This window comes from Acanthaster planci, linkage group LG19, assembly GCF_054643075.1.
Source record: "Acanthaster planci isolate LZ-2023a linkage group LG19, COTS_SCS, whole genome shotgun sequence".
Taxonomy (NCBI): Eukaryota; Metazoa; Echinodermata; class Asteroidea; order Valvatida; family Acanthasteridae; genus Acanthaster; species Acanthaster planci.
In genome coordinates this window covers 4,632,935-4,650,310 of record NC_141795.1, presented here as the reverse complement: position 1 = coordinate 4,650,310, position 17,376 = coordinate 4,632,935, and the positions used below count along the sequence as shown (strand labels likewise).

At 39.0% G+C, this 17,376-nt stretch overlaps 1 protein-coding gene across 7 annotated transcripts in view; it reads right to left on the bottom strand.

The window, feature by feature from the left end:
• Positions 1 to 17,376, bottom strand: part of LOC110973761 (uncharacterized) — an 89,594-nt gene that overhangs the window by 29,399 nt on the left and 42,819 nt on the right. For 6 of the 7 annotated variants that reach the window (XM_087129703.1, XM_087129705.1, XM_087129707.1 and 3 more), the window contains 13 exons: positions 16,483 to 16,713; positions 13,753 to 13,863; positions 7,342 to 7,419; positions 6,654 to 6,811; positions 6,205 to 6,255; positions 5,634 to 5,831; positions 4,973 to 5,080; positions 2,705 to 2,830; positions 2,090 to 2,168; positions 1,535 to 1,647; positions 844 to 1,023; positions 555 to 704; positions 28 to 115 (listed from right to left, as the gene is read on the bottom strand). In XM_087129703.1, coding sequence (XP_086985829.1) covers positions 28 to 115; positions 555 to 704; positions 844 to 1,023; positions 1,535 to 1,647; positions 2,090 to 2,168; positions 2,705 to 2,830; positions 4,973 to 5,080; positions 5,634 to 5,831; positions 6,205 to 6,255; positions 6,654 to 6,811; positions 7,342 to 7,419; positions 13,753 to 13,863; positions 16,483 to 16,713 — 1,671 coding nt within the window. The remainder of the gene's footprint in view (positions 1 to 27; positions 116 to 554; positions 705 to 843; positions 1,024 to 1,534; positions 1,648 to 2,089; positions 2,169 to 2,704; positions 2,831 to 4,972; positions 5,081 to 5,633; positions 5,832 to 6,204; positions 6,256 to 6,653; positions 6,812 to 7,341; positions 7,420 to 13,752; positions 13,864 to 16,482; positions 16,714 to 17,376) is intronic. The other variant, XM_087129704.1, reaches the window with a different exon arrangement.

Below are 17,376 nucleotides of genomic sequence, written 5' to 3'. Positions count from 1 at the left end.
ATGAAAATGGAGGCTGAAAGCACTCACCATGAGTAAAAATAGGATCATTATCATTGACATCTATCACCGTGACAACCACTGTAGCAGTGGAGATCGCTGTATCTTCTGCCATAAGCTGTGAGATATCAAGGGAATTTCAAAATGGAAAAATGAGTCATTTTATCTTGAAACATTGCATTTGTTAGTTGAACAATGTCAGATAATTGATCTAATACATATAGCAGACAATTGTTCAGAGTACCTCGAGGAAAATTTTGTGGAGGAATTTCGGTCCACCCTACTGCACTTTAACGACATGCACAAAAATCAGCTTGTCCCACATTCAAAAATATTTGCTGAATTCTCACTGGTCGACCAAAACACCTTCTAACCAACGTAGGATTTTGTGCCAAATGCAGATGGGACCATACACAAACGACCTCTTTTCAGAAGGGTTTGTGTGTTTGGTTGGTGCACCTTGTGTTCAAACTTTGCTCTTCACACCAAGCACGAATTAGTGCCTTAGAAAATAAAAAGCACTTCTCAAACTTCTCAGGTGGGTCTGCTACATGTACCTGTAAGTCATAGCTCCGGGTGTTCTCATAATCCAATGGACGAATCAGGGTCAGCGTTACAATGGCCTGGTCCACTGCCGAGGAGGGGGAAATGGAGAAGGGCACGATGTTGAAATTTTGGAGGGAGATGCGGAAATTACCCTGGATCACCTGAAACACACAGATCAAAGTATAACATATTAATTCTACCCTCCAGAATTCACGGGGAGAATCTCTCCTGAATCCTCTAAAATAAGTCACATCAGAATCTTCAAACTTATTCACGAAAACACCTTTATATAATACTCACAATTTCACCATCGCTGACTTCAATTCCAACGGGCAATACAAATCCTGGGGTTTCAGCCTCAGACACACTGACAGTGTACGTTGATTGGTTGAACACAGGTGATTCGTCATCAATGTCATTGATAGTGATGATAAATGTTTCAATGACAGATGCTGCACCATTGGAACCAATCTCTATAGCCTGTTCAGAGCCAAGCATCATAAAGCAAGCAAGTATAAGATCTGGTGGCAACCAGTTTGAACTTGGAACCAACTTTTCAAGTGAGAAAATCTAAAATAAAAAGAAGAAAACTCACAGTTCTGTTCTTACAACCAGTGACCCTTTCATAAAGGTGCTTAGCTCAAAGTTTATCGAAATAGTCACAACAGGTTACCAGCTAAAAATGTAAAGCGATGCATATACACTGCAGCTTTTGACACTTTAACTTTTGACTTGTTTCTAAAGTAAATTCTGCTCAGCAAGAAAACATGATGAGAAATAGTTTCTGCGATTCAGCTCCACAAACGATGTTTTTTAGTTCAACTAGGGACACAAAGGAAAAGTAAAAGTAGTTCTGAGGTAGACACTTTGTGAATTTCATACAGGAGGATGGATAACATTTGATATTACGGATTCAAAGAACACAACATAATATTTATCCATGGCAAAAGCCTGCAAGTGTAACAACAGATGAACTCAGTACCGTTCTTACCCTGACAATCAATTCTACAGCTGCTGGTGTGTTGATGTTCTCCCGGTCTAATTCCCGCACCAAAATGACTTCCCCAGTGACACTATCCACCCTAAAGAACGACCCCAGATTTCCTGCAACATGACACAGACACAAGTCACTCTTAAGTTAATCCTCTGTCATTTAAGTCTAACTACACAAGAAGTTTCTCTTGGAATTCTAAGTCTGACTACTATGATTGGTGGAAATTTCAAGTCTGATTACTTTGATTGGTGGAAATTATACAAATTATGCAAGATCGTGTGCAATTATGAACAACTACATATCGCCGACAGGGGTCTGATTGGCTTATACGTCAAGTCAGACTTACTGACTGGTGACATATGACAAATGTTGTACAATAAAGGCTACCAAATGACGTTGCCTTATTAGGGTTATGCGAGCTGTCAGGCACGACGACCAAATACTTTGCACAGGTTGAAGGGAAGGCAGACTGGACAGAGACGCCAGTCTGACTTGGTCTTAAGTCCGGCAAAAAAGCACTCTCAACTCCATTTTGTCCAAAGAATTTCTCACCTCCAAGGATTTCATAGGTGACATTATTTGCATTGATAGTATCTTGATCCACTGCTAGCACAGTCACCACAACCGTGTTCTACAGGGAAAAAAAGACAAACTCAAACATGGATTGCAAAGGACTCAAATGAAATCAGAGTAGAACAACATAATCATTGCAATAACAGAAATCAACATCTGTATCCAGCCTGAATTTTTTTATCCGGAAAGAAAACACAGACTCAACCTATTTTTCCATCGGAGCACAAGAATCCACGTGGTAAACAACGTACGAGGATATGCTTTAAGTATAGATTTATTCCACGTTCCGTATGGTTTCATATTCACTTTGACAACTTTACCTACGGGCCAAGTAGATCACTAAAATCACTTAGACAATGTTAAAATGCCACATGACCTTGTCATAATTTTTGACAAACTCTGGCCTGTTTTTGAGCCATTTCGTATTTTTTCCATCCATTATAATCCACTATGCATGTTGGTCGAAGACTGTCTTTTTTACTTTGAGAAATCATTTCTTTAAGGTACACCTTTTAATTAAGCAACCTGTTTTTGAATGGCTTGTTTTGGTTTCCTTTAATACATCAGGCATTTTCTCTCAATAAATACACCAACCAGAGGTGTTCCTTCATTGATGGTTCTGTCATATGGCGTATTGATGAACACTGGTCCGGTATCCTGCACATCCAGGACTTGTACTGTCAGCGTACTAGTAGTTCTCAGGCTGTTGTTTCCCAAATCCTGTTGGTGCACAGAGAAGTGTATAAACAACATGACTGGATACCAGTGAAAGCAGACAAGCACACTTTTCAAACTGAGGCTGCATCCAAATCTGTTGTCTGCAGCCAGCTAGATCTAGGTCTTTACTCCATATACCCAGACAGCTGTAACAATAGCTCAGATAGCCTGTTTCAGACACAACCTTAATTAGAGAGGCCCATTCTTTGAAAGTCTGCAAACCCTTGGGCCAAGTAGAGGCAGTATCATGTACTAACACATATGGTTATTAATATTTTGCAAGATTGTTTGCAACTGAACTGTTTGGGTGGCATAATTAATTTTAAAATTTTCAGAGGCCAATTTGTTGGAAGAATGTTGTATTGAAATCTTATGAAATTAAAGTTGGATGTCCACAAGAAATCACATGACAAATTCCAAAAGAGTTGGTAGAAAAATTGAAAAAAAAAAGGGAGAGGGGGTTCCATGCCCCAAACATTTGACCCCATGCTTTCCAGTCTGTCAGTAGAACTAAGATCTTCCTTTGCTTTTCAACTGACAAGAGAAGAAGACGCCCTCTCTTGACATTCATTATCAAACATCACAAAGTGCCACTCAATGTTAGTAAAAGGGGAAAAAGGAAATAGTTAATTAATTAGTTAATAATTACTTGATGAGTTTCATTACAAATACCACTTCAAAATATCTCAATCTCCTCTCTTGGCCAGAATGACATCATATTAGTGCCAGGAAACAAACACTTTGGGTTAGAACCCACATGTGGAGAAAAAGGTTGCAGATATTTACAATAAAGATTTCACAAAGCAACAAACAAATGACATTCCTGACAACCGAACCAAACTTCAAATAAAACAATAATGCAAGAGAGGTCACAGTTGGCTGTTTATCACCACATCCCAATACATGGCAAACTTACAATTTACCAACCTGAACATGTGGTAAAGTTCCATCCTTATAGAGTTTATTTCATGACAGTAACAAGAGTTGAAAAATACCAAGAAATATTCAGTGCAGAAACAAAATCAATGAGATCAGTAGATTGTTTGTATTTTAGAGACAATGTAACAAGCAGTGTTGTATTCTAGTCCATCACAAGTCCTTTCACAAGTCCCTTCACAAGTCCAGTCACAAGTCCATCACAAGTCCCTTCACAAGTCCAGTCACAAGTCCTTTCACAAGTCCCTTCAAAAGTCCATTCACAAGTCCAGTCACAAGTCCTTTCACAAGTCCCTTCAAAAGTCCAGTCACAAGTCCCTTCACAAGTCCAGTCACAAGTCCCTTAACAAGTCCAGTCACAAGTCCCTTAGCAAGTCCAGTCACAAGTACCTTCACAAGTCCTTTCACAAGTCCCTTAAACAACTCCAGTCACAAGTCCTTCCACAAGTCCCTTCACAAGTCCAGTCACAAGTCCCTTTGCAAGTCCTTTCACAAGTCCCTTAACAACTCCAGTCACAAGTCCCTTCACAAGTCCTTTCACAAATCCCTTCACAAGTTCAATCACAAGTCCTTCCACAAGTCCCTTAACAACTCCAGTCACAAGTCCTTTCACAAGTCCCTTCACAAGTCCAGTCACAAGTCCCTTTGCAAGTCCTTTCACAAGTCCCTTAACAACTCCAGTCACAAGTCCCTTCACAAATCCCTTCACAAGTTCAATCACAAGTCCTTTCACAAGTCCCTTCACAAGGCCAGCCATAAGTAACACGGTGAACATTGACAAAAGAATGCTTCTGTCACAGCTCATTTGAACATTTTGTCATAACTCATTTGAACAACTTGTGAATTGCCTTAAGAATATTTGACTTACGATAGACTTGTGATAGACTTGTAATGGACTTGTGATGGACTCAAAGTTTAAGTTTTAGATGTATCACCTGCTTATTGTCAAAGGTTCGTGAAAATATTAAGACGTAAAGTGTCCCAAACGTAGGCCTGCAATATCAATGAGTTTGGTGCACGTTGCTAGTTTTACAAAAATTCACTTTTGCTCAGAAACCACCTGTGTCAATTACAACAGTCTCCCAATGATTAAAAATGCCAGGATTAACCATTCTGACAAGCCAAGATAAAATAGCACTCCACAGTTCCTCACACTTACATGTATAAACCATTACTGTGACTCCAAAATGATGAAGTTGGTAGACTTACCAAAGCCTGAATGTCTAGAGAGTAGACTTGGTTGGTCTCATAGTCCAGGGGACCTGTCAAGATTACTACGCCCGAGAACTGGTTGATGGAAAATAGTGCATCAGAGCCCTGAAAGTTAATGTAAAGGTATCAGGATTGTAAATTTCAGTCTCTGAAACTCTGCACAAACTGCAAAAAGGAGTCATAGGTCACCAGAGCTACTTTGGAGTTTTACTTTGTATTAGATTGAGGAATTTGAGCTCTTTCTGTTGATGCGTCACTCAGTTTGGTACAATGAAAATGGATGTTGTGTAGATGTTAAAATGTTAAGGATTCCGATTGCTGAAACACTTTTAGTTCGTAGAGCTGGTCACATATGGCCTTGTGATGTATCTGCAAAGGAAGGGGAGGGGTTGAGCTGGGTGCTTAAAGCAAGGGAGGGTGGGGCAAGGGGCGGATGAATATCAGTTACCAACAGAGTTGGTAGAGGAGTGCACCCAGTTCTCTTCAACCCTAACAGTCCTCCAACAGGTGAAGGATTGAGGTCTGTTAGGGCTAGTGTTACATTTTTCCCTTGAAAAGTTGGTTCCAAGTTCAAAATGGTTCCCACCAGATTAAACTTGCTCGGTGTGTGATATTTAGCTCTCTAATGCATTGGGTCCTGTATAAAAGTAGATAATACCACATGTACCCCACTGACTGAGGTGATGCTGTAAGTGACAATGCCGCCAAGTCCCGAGTCTGGATCTACTGCATTCACATCAAAAATGGTGGGCCCGTTTATAGCATTCTCGAAGACAGTGGTTGTGTTGGGAAGGTTGGTAAACATCGGTGGGTTGTCATTGATATCCGACAACAGTAAATTGCCATTATGAATAACCTGCAGAAAGAAACAAAATTCACAATGGCAAAGGTCTACTAACTGAGAGAGTTGGCAGAGTTTGACAAACAGGAACTTTTCCAGAGGAGAGATTGAGTTTCATTTCCCAGGAGCATGACCTGAAGAGGGCATTCTTTATTACAAGGAGGGTGAAAGCATGTCTGGATTGACAGGCTACGGCTGCGAATAGCACACATGCCCAAGGAAGCCACTGCCGAGTGGCTACATCACATTGCCATAGACGGTCTGTGATGTTCTGACTACAACCAAGTAACTGGGACATGGCTTTAGCGTTGTCCATTTACATTTGGGACTGATTACATACATTTACCATGGAGAGAGCTGTAATTAAACAAAGTGAGAAAAGCCTTACCTCATTTGATCCATCTGTGACAAAAACTACAAATGAATAGAAGCCTTGAACCTGAAAATGAACAAGAACCAATTCGGAAAAATGAGGATTTACACGAGCTTTGTTGCAGTTCCCTTAACTTGCCCAATAGTCACACCAAATATTATTCAATGGATGTCTGAAAAAAGTTTTCACAAGGGATGGACAAAGTTTCACCGAGTTCCAGAAAATAAATGGACTGTTATAGTCCACAGAAGAAATAAGAGTTCCAGAGAGGGCAGGAATATTGCAAATTTTAAGAACTCCCTCCTCCAGAATTGGAATAAATAGGAATTTGAAGGTTTGGGGAGTAGTTTTCCACATAGAAAAGAGTTGAAAAGAGATTGGAAGAGTCACACAAGGATAAAACAATGTATCACTTCAGGCTTTAATTAAATGACATCGCCATCCCATGAACAAAAAATCCTCACCTCTCTGTCAAGCTGAGTCTTCAGTGTCAAGAATGCTGACATGGGGTCGTTGGGATTGGGAACGATAATAAAGAGCTGCTGGGCCACAAAATCAGACAGGCCAAAGGTCAAAGTGTCATTTTCAGGGTCAGCGGCATTCAGCGTGTAGATAATCGTACCTGTAGGAATAGTAGCCAGTTTGGAAATGTTAGAGTAATGTGAGGCAGGATGCTGATGTGGTCATCAAGAATGTGGAATTACAAGTGGCCGGTTTGTAAAGTTGCTTGAATCTCCATTCTAGTACTTCAGCAAGGAAGAGTTCAGGTTGGTCTGTCCTCAAATGTCATCCTTTGCCTTCACAGTCCTGAACCTTTGTGTATTGCAGCAATTGGTAATTAGCAGTGTGATCATGGGTAGAGGACCAGACTGGTCCAACTATCACTAACTAAGGAGCATTCTTTAAAGTTAGTCAACCAATAGTTAACAATTTTCTTAATCAACATGTATCTTGCTCCACATAGGTCTCAGCAAAATATGTGTCTACTCAACCAATTGCACACCATTGACATTGAGAAACATGCTCTGCACATTACACTTTATAAGGTGGCCTACCTACATGTACATGCACTGGTTAGCAAATGTACGTGACAAATTTTCGATTGAATGAGTACAAAATCTAACTGAAAAAGAAAAAAAAAATTCAGCTTACCTGCCAAGGTGTCTTCTGGTATGTTGATAGAAATAATTTGATTGAGGAATGTTGGAGGCAAGTTGTTTCTGGGCGCCACTGAAAACAATGTCACAAATGATTTATTATCACACTTTTGCACTTGTATAACATTTGTGTTACATTGTATTTATCCCCTGACAAATTATTATACAGTGCTGGGTTAGTGTGGGTTGATACAGGAAGAGACAGGTAGGGTGGTTGGGGTCGTACTAGGTTCATAAAGAACAAGGTCATTGCAACACAATTGTCATGGTTGGGCAACGGCCTACGGTCATGCATCAGCCGAAGACGGCTCCACACAGAATGGTGACAGGGTCATTTTCTTTTGGTAAGTTTTCCTTTGAAATACTGAATAAAACTTGCACAGCTGTCTGATTTACAAGCAAACAGATTGCCTTCATGTACCCTTATGCTTTTAAATAGCACATTCCAGAAGGCCCTTTGACGTAAAACACGAAAATTTTCATGCTATTTTGATTTTATTACAGAAGTGAATTTGGACATATCAAACTGACTTGGGAATTCTGAAGTTTAAAATCACTTGAATCCAATTTTTACAGTAATCATTTCTACTAACTGATCAGCTCTCGTGCACGCATTATGCAATGAGCAAGTTCCTACACTATGTTGAAACTGCAACCTTTAATCACTTGGCACTTTACTTTAAATAACCAATTCCAAAGCTGGATTTACTGGAGATTCTAACAAAGGATGCTATTACAATTGTGCAACAAGACCAATATATAGATTTTCTCTGTAATCTTTGCATTGTTACACGGGTCTCATGTTTTGAAAGGCAAATGGAGCGGGATGTCGGCCTATCCTTCTCATGGTGTTGGAACTGTGAAGAGTTTGTCTAGGTGATTTCATTGTTTTGAGAGCAAACACTTCAACCATAAATGAAAGCTTTTGTTGCTTTAAAAATGAAAGTAAATTTATGAATACAACTTTGTGTTTGTTGAAGGCTTTGGCCCAAAAAGTGGAGAAACGTTCCTTTTTCAAAGCTCTTTAATGCCACTTTGACAAACATCATACTCCATGGTTAAATTTCCTTACTGCCTAGAGCTGCTAAACAAAAATATTCCTGAACAAATGTTCATGCTAAGCCAGAAATAACAAAGTACCAGTCACAAATAATGAATATGTGACATTTTAGCTGGTGACCCATTTTTGCTATGGGCAAAGCCAGTGTCTGAACTTTGTAACGTCTGAAAGTTATGTCCAGGCCATCCAACGGCCATAAATGCCCTGGCAAAGCAAGTAGCTCTTTTATGTATGTAAATTTTCTTTACAAATTTCCTGATGAAAAGGAACTATAATCCATCTAGTAAAATCTCTGTAATATGGACAGTACAGAGGCATTGGGAAAACATTCATTGCTAGTTTATCCAATGAACAACCAAAACTACATGTACCGGTACATGAATCTTGAAGGAAAAGATAACTCCATTTTCCGAAAATTAAAGGCATGTTTGTATTTCTGTTTATGTTTAGGGTCAGGGATTATGCCTAACTTCAGCCACAATTGCTTGCTTGATGGAAATAATTTCTGAAAGTTTTCATTTACTTTCCTCCATTTGCCAGATACATGAGGTTCCTTGCATCGTCCCTATGCTTGGTCTTGGGAAAACTCATTGCCGTTTTCATATATGTGCCTTGTTAAACATGTAAAACTACCATGAAAAAAAACCCCTGAAACTGTCTAACACTATATCAACTTTCAAGCTGACCAGGGACAAGAAATGAATTTTTTTTCTCTTTAGGCTAAAATAGAAGAAAATTCTTTGAGTATCAATCTCAGTTTACGGTTTAGTCCTCGCCTAAAGGACCTTCTGAACACAAACAAATCTTTCCCAAAAGATGCAAACCACCAATTATTAAGCAATGCCCATGGCTGGTTCTCCACATCTTCTACTTGAAATAAATGAATTCCCCAGTTATTTCGGTTCAGTAGCACTACGGCCACACAGATGCACACTCCCCCCACCCAAACACTATAAAGGAATGACACTCAACAGAAATACAGGCTTATCGATCTCACACAGCAAGATCTGCTTGATATATTGTTGTGGAAACCAAAAATGGTGCAACACGCTGTAGTCATTCTAATCCTAATATTGATTGTGCATTGAGGTTCAAACCAGCCAGCAGCGTGACACATTTGTAGAAGATGGAGATAAATGTATATGCTAACTTCATACTTATCATCTTGTTGTACATTTGAAAAATATAAGACAGGAAGGAATGTTTGTTTTCTTAAGTTCTGTGTATTATTAGTGAGCAGACTATATGAACAAGGCTTGGTTCATATGCCAAATCGTTTTCAAAGACAAATTATTTGTATTTCATGCACCTATTCCAAACTCGTTGATGGAGCTGCTAATTAGACATCAGAGGACACTTTCTTGGCAGATTTTTGAAACTTCTTCCTGAAGTTCAAGAGTTTGTGACTCCTTTCAGGCTCTGTGCAATGAGTAACACACAAACAGTACACTGTTCACAGGACAACTGGACTGGACAGTATGATGGATTGACAACTGATGCATGGCCAGGATTTGTTGCGTTTTTCAATGGGGCTTGAAGGCTCTGACTTCAAACAATTGGGCTCTCTTCTCAACAATGCTTTCAAAAGAACCACTGTGACAACCTGCTTTGAAAGGAAACTATTTTTTACAGGTTTATATTTCAATACTAAAATTCCTCAACTGATCCCTCTGTGCTTGACCTGCCTAAAGGCAAGATACTGCAGCACTTAATATGTTCCCCATACAGTGCGATCAACTAATTTTCAGTTTATTGCTACATGCGCTCACATATTTTCAGTATGTTCTGCAGTCAACTCATAAGTTAAGTGTATTTTGGTATATAATGAAATTGTTAAAGTATCTGCAACATGCTACTAATTTTCAAGTACATGTACATACATATATTGGTGTACACCCACAAACAATGGCAAAGTTAAGGTGTGTGTTCACATTTGTCTGGGCTGATTCACAAATAGCAACCCACAGTTTGGTTTTCAAAACATCCTCACAACCTACCAATTATAAATGTTTAATCATAGGCAGGCCTATTCAGGAAGGTGTGATGACATACACACACAAGGACAATCAAGAATTTAAAAATTGATTTCCAGCAAGTTAAGCCCTATCATAAAGAAACTCTGAGGAACCGTATTATTAAAGACAGCTCTACTGGGCTCAAGGATGTATCACAGGGAACATGAAAAGGTTTAATCAATGTACGTGTATGCTGGGTTGCCCTACATGTATAAATGGCGGGTACGGCCTCTGTAGGAAGGGGAGGCTGAGTTTTGAGCAAAGCTGGGCGTTATTAAAAGACAACACAGGAAGTAATATCACTGCTGTCACAAGGTCCAAACACTCCTTGATCCACTGTTCAGCCCTTCTTTTACCCCTGATATTTGATATGGGAGTAACTTGTAATGATTTTTTTTTAGTACCACAGTGTGGGAGAGACGTTTTCATAGAAAACTTTTATGAGAATTCAATAAAGTAAGGATAAAACTTCTCCAAATAGTTCTTTACAAGTCCATTCACTATGCATACAAATTTATGCATTTTAATTGGAACATTCTAAAATTGGTCTTTGGAGAAATTGTCGGTAGATGCCTGTAGATTCCTATCCTAGCTCTGTGCAGATTTTTCTTCTTAATTTCCAGCGCTACAAGCAAATCCAGTGTTTGGCACTTGCAAGCACAGCATAAGCTCTTGTGCACATTTGACTCATTAAGATCAAACATAAATGATTAATGATGTTGAACAGGTAATGGAGCCGGTTGCATTGTTCAGCTTACAAAAGAAGTGAGCACTGAGTCTATTTGGACAAAGCACAGACACTCCCTCCCTAGCTTGTGACGAGAGGGAATTTCAGGAATGGAGACACAACACAGTCCATTACTTGGCAAAAAATGTAGAACAATTCGGTTGCTTTCCTTGTGTAACTTTTGGAACAATTAGTAAAAGGACCAAAAACAAATTAGAGAAGGTAAAAGTAGAGTGGATTACATGGGATCATACATCGTGTGGTCGAGACCAACCAACCCTAAAATGATGCTTCTCATTATCATGTACATGTACAAGTCTTTCCAAGAAAATAAATTCAACTCACAGTGAATTTATGTCCTTAACTGTCAAAATTTCTGTGAATAAACATGTACTGTAATATGGACCAAAACATGAACATGAAAAGTTTCCAAACCACATTTCTGTACTTTAACCTGGTTTACAGGTCATGTGTCACATTTAGGAACTGCTTTGTGTGATATTTTGCTTTTTGTTAAAACCTTTCCAAAAAATATGCTTTAAAATTTCAATGCAGTGGTAGGGATATATCCAAACCCATTTCCTCATCCATACGTGTTGACATATACACGTATATCAATACTGGACTGAGCATACATGTATTTGTCCACTGAATTTGAACAAAACAAGCTAAATTTATCCTTAACTCCCCGGGCACTTTTTGTTAGAAACCTCTGAGGTAAAGTTCAACTCTGTGCTGACAGCCAATAATATACTCTATATGCTGAGTAACACCAATGCCATGGCAAACCTGCACAGTCCTAAACCCTTCAACATTCTTCCAAACTGGGTAAGGGACGTTGGAAGAGTCCGGGATTTCAGCAACAAGAGACAAGAACCTAGAATGACTTTAATGCCCCAAGATCCTTCAAAATCAATCAAACTTGGAGACATCTGTGAAATGGAGAAAGTACAACCAACACAAAGGCTAAAATTACACCTGGATGCCCCATATGACCAAAGAATAAGCCAGTGAATTCCATTCCTAGAGAGGATTTGGGACAATTCAGGGAGACTCCCATAAAAATGTTTTCAGGAGACTTAGGGTTTCAAGAAACAATGAAAAGCAACTTAAAACACATTATTGATTCATTCTTATTTGTTACAAAAGAATACAAAGGAAGCAATTACAGTCTCTCTATGAAGACCAAATGAAAACGTCACAAATACATGTGAACTCCCCTTGTTGACTCACGGCGATATTTCTCAATGAAAAGCGTCTTGGTATGGATTTTTCTGGAAAGAGGTTCAATAGACAGATCTTGCCCTCTGGCCAAAACACACATGGTTACCTCAGGAGTGAAAACTCAAAAGACTGTCAATTTTGGCAACACAAACATTTCCAAAAGAAAAATAACAGCGTTTTGAGTCACGCACGGTGAAGCTTACATGTATGGATGTACATGATACTCCACACTTCAGGGAAGCCAAACACAAGTTTAAATAATTATTGAGCAGTACAACCAAAACTAATATGGTTATTTAGAGGAAGTTTTCAATTCAGTGCATTATGCTGATTTGTTGCATTCTTAGGTATGAATTTTTTGAATGACAGTCTGAAAAAATTAAACAAATGATTTTGAAGTTGCTTGAAGTGTAAAATATGGTAACACACATTGTCATCACTGACACCATTGCTCGTTTCATCAGTAAATTTCAGATTGGTTATCCAATGATCTGCTGGCAAAATCAATGACTGCCTGCCTTTGATCATGTATGTGTAATTCTTTCCAATTCTTATATTTTTCCACGACGGTTCCACTTCTATAACAACTTGTTTGAAATAGAAGACATGTCCCATAACCTGAAAAAAATCTCTCATGGGCATTTAGACCATTTGAATCACCTCCCATGAAACCTTTTTATTTTGAACTTTTTCAATTTTTGTATTAATCATGGAGTCTGCGCTTCACTGATTTCCAATACAAACAATACCTCACAGTGAGCCATTAGAGAGTTTTCAAAGAAATATGTTACAGAAAATAAGATGTATTAAGGCTCGTGAATTCAATGTCAAGAAAATGATAAGGGTAAACACATTTAGCACAATTTTTCAATTTAATACAGACTTGCAATCATGAGTAACACCGGAGATCGAATTTGATTCAAAACAGAAGTTGCAAGTTTTATGAAAAGTATATCGCAATCAAATTTGCAGTTCAAATGAACCATGAACAAAGAATAAACAAATGTAGAGAATTTCCTTTCACAAAGTAAAAGTAAAGTTTATAATCAGACAAAAGCTTACACATGCATGCGCACTCGACCATGAACATGGCACTTAACCATTATTGAAAAGCCCTCAAATTTATATATCACTGGGGTTCTTTTATTAACAGATCAAAAAGAAAAATTCTTCAAAAAACTTGTTTTATAAGTTCTCGGAACCACCAAGCTGTACAGGATGAAGTGAATATGAACGAAACGTACACCTTGCTTTTCGGTGTAACTATGACAAAAGATATTGGTAAAAATAAAATGGCATTAGTTCACTACCCAGTAATACTAAATATAGCCCCCTCTTGTGGCTATGCATACAAGTCAAGTTTTCATGCTGAGACTTTACCTTGGTCGCATGTTGTCCCTGTCCATCCCTGGGCACAGTTGCAGATGAAGTTGGTCCCAGAATTCATGCAAGCACCGCTGTTCAGACACGGCGTTGAGTCGCACGGCGATGCTGCAGTCGAAACACATGACAGGGAGTAAATCAGACAGAGGTACACCAGCAGTGTTGGGCCAGACCGAGGCATGGCTTATGGCCAGGCTGTCACCGTCATAAGACAGGTTCCTCTTGCCTTGAAGTTGTCTTGCTCACCATGGTGAACGCATACACTCATTTATTGCAGACTCACTTCGCCTTTGCACCAGCAATTTCCAATGCCACTTTCTCCCACAGGTCCAGTAATTTCAAAACTGCCAACAAGCCTGTCACGGTTACCACTTCAAGCAAGCAATCAATACTCATTCAGTAACTCAGTCAATCATCCTGCATTACTGTTCCTCTGATGAAGTAATTGTCAGCATCATTGCTTTCTTTTTTATTACTCTAAGTAAACTTTTCATGTAATCCAGTCAGTAAATCTAGCGGGCAATTCCCACGGTCTCCAGCGCAAACAGAAACCACAAGATAAAGTTGATATACAGTCTCTAAACCAAGTCCTTGACAGAACCATTGATGCTCATTGAACCGCTAAAGCTTGCTAAAGCATTCCTGCCAAAACACCCCTATTGGGCTCCTGTATTGTGCTCCAAAGCTACCCTCTCTGTCTTTGACAGCAGCAACAAGATAACAACAAAAATGTGGATCATACCATTTCAGCACTAGGCGGGGGGGGGGGATTGACTTACGATACCCAACTGTTTGGTGTTTGCCCTCTTTCCAGTTCCTACTCTTTTGATATTTAAATGAGTGACTTAACCCTGGGTTTGGGGCCAGTGAAAGGGAAGTGAAACAGAATAGTAAACTGAGCTGACATTTAGGAAACCGTGGGAGTATAATTGAAAGATTCAAGAGGGCAGGCTTCAACAATGTCCAGAACCATGAACAAGTGAGACTCAGACAGAGGTTTTTAGGGACTTCCTGGAAAAAACTGAACTCCTCCTAAAACAGCACCTGTCTGCACAGTTGAGTGCAATACAGGAATAATCCTGAAAAGTTGGCCACAAATTGTAGTAAATATCCATTCTATATCAGTTAATGAAAAAAAAGAAATGAAAAAAAAGGGTTAGATTGTTGCCAAACATTTGAAGCTGCCTGAAAAATTGACAACTTGAAAAGGCAAAGAGAGAAAAAAAAGGAATTGCAGGAAAGTGTCACCCTATTCTTCCTAGCCACCCTGATTATGTTTTTCGATGTATCTGAGAATTTTAAATTTGCTCAAATTCAAAAACAAACAAACAACCAACACTGAAGTTCTGTTGCAAATCTTTTTGAAGTTTTGTAATTAGTTTAATTCACTGAGTTCTTTTTCAACACTATATTTGAAAATTTGCCACGAAAAGCTATTTTGGAAAAAAAACACATTTATTAAAGGATAATTTATTTCATGAAATTATGAGCTGTCATAAATCAGATGTAAATGGACTCAAAATGTTTGCCTAAAACTTTCAGGTACACAACAAAAAATGTCAACATGTATGCTGCTAATCAGTCTACCATTTGAGTTGAAAATGCCTGAACTTGGGTGATTACAGAGGCACTTATCAACCCCAGGCTGTTTGCAGAATATTTTTCCCACACATCTGACAAAGAGCTTACACCTTGGGTTTTCTCACAGTTGTATTTACGATGCAAATACACACTTCCACTGCTGTTTAGGAACCTAAAGTCAGTGCTCTGAGAAAAACTGTGCAACTCAGGATTTGCTTATTTTCACATCAATAACAAAAGTACTGTCAGTGCAGGTATCTCCCTCGTCCTTACTTACTAGCAGAAAATTAGAAAGTTCTGGAAGAATTATGGGCAAAGAATTTGTAATTTCATTTTTCTGGGTAAAGTTTTAAATCCATGAAAATGTCAAGATGATGCCAGATGTTTGACTCGCAGGGAAATACAAACAACAAACTTTGCACAATGGCAACAGACACTCCAGGGCATTTTTCTTATTGAGAACAAAACAAATAATTTGAAGCAAATGAAAGCAAACAGCCTTCATTTGCTAACAGCAAATAACTTAGCAAGACTTGTTCATACTTGTTGCAAAACAAATGGAACACAGACACAATGTTGAAATGTCAAGAGAACCAACTTATAATTGATTCAATCAAAACACTAAATGCAACAAGAACTTAGGCCACTTTCCAATTGGTGAAAATGAATCACAAATATTTATTGGAAGAAATACATCCCATAAATTGACCCTCACCCTTCAGGGTACTTTGGCTAGAAACCCTGCTAGACACATCAGTCTGCATCATTTTGCAATGTGGCTTGCCTGTCCAGTGTAACCAGATCCAACAGGTCAACTCTCCCAAAGGCCAAACAGCGTTGGAGTCTGTGGTTGCCAGTCATCACAAGATCCAACAGCTCAACTCTCCCCAAGGCCAAACAGCCTGGGAGTCTGTGGTTGCCAGTCACCACGAGATCCAACAGTGGCATTATTCAATGGGACTAGCTCCCAATGTCTTAACATGGCCAGTTTGTTTGGCTGCTGTTGATTGCCAAGTGCATCAAAGTGCACCAGATATTACCCCTGACGCACTGTGCTGCGTTTGGCAGGGTTAGGGTTAAAGACTTTGAATGTCCTCATGAATACTAGCGCTGTTGGGAAATGAATAAGGACAGGTAACTACTCACCACAGTTCTGTTCATCCAATCCATCAGGACATTCATTGATCCCATTACAGACAAGCTGGATATTGATGCATGTACCACTGGTGCATCGGAACTCCTGACTGGTGCACTGGCGTGAACAGGTGTTTTCATCTGAGCTGTCGGCACAGTCAAAGCTTTGATCACACTGGCGGGAGGCAGGAATACACTCCCCGCTTCCACAGCGGAAATCGGTGGGACTGAAACAGTTTGGTCCTAACAAGGAAAAAAAAAAGGTCTTATTTGATATAATCGCTTCTAGAATTGCTCAACTCTAACCCCAAAAGCCACTCTGCATGATATCAATTGACGTCTTGTCTTATCTAATGCCTGCAATCATGAATTTTGATTGCGCTTGTAGAGGGTTGGAACTACAGCAGTATCACCGTCGTTATCATTTAACATTACTCCAAGGTCACTTCTAATAGGGCTGTGCCGAATATTCAAATATCGATTATTGAAAATTTTGGAGGATTATTTTCTGAATTTGAATATTTGAATACAAAATTCAGGAAAAGGATTAAGGGGAGAATTTTGTTTTGTGTTAAATTAGAAAAAAATTGCGCAATGGAGGCCTGTTCCAAGCAGATTCAAATGAAAAGCGACAGAAATCAATAAGTAAATTATTCATTAAAAAATTTAAAAGGAATAGAAATTTTCAACAGGGCAAGTCTGTCTCTTAAATCTTGCTAAATCATGGTAGGAGATACTCCTAGATGTGAGAAGCTATTATACTGATTATAATGTACAACTGTGTGCGTTACTGCAACTGATTTTGTATAAAAACTGACCGGCAGATTGTTGATGAACAAACCATCACTAATCTACTGGTCGGTACGAATGAATGTTTGATCAAATTGAAGGTCAAATATTTGAATA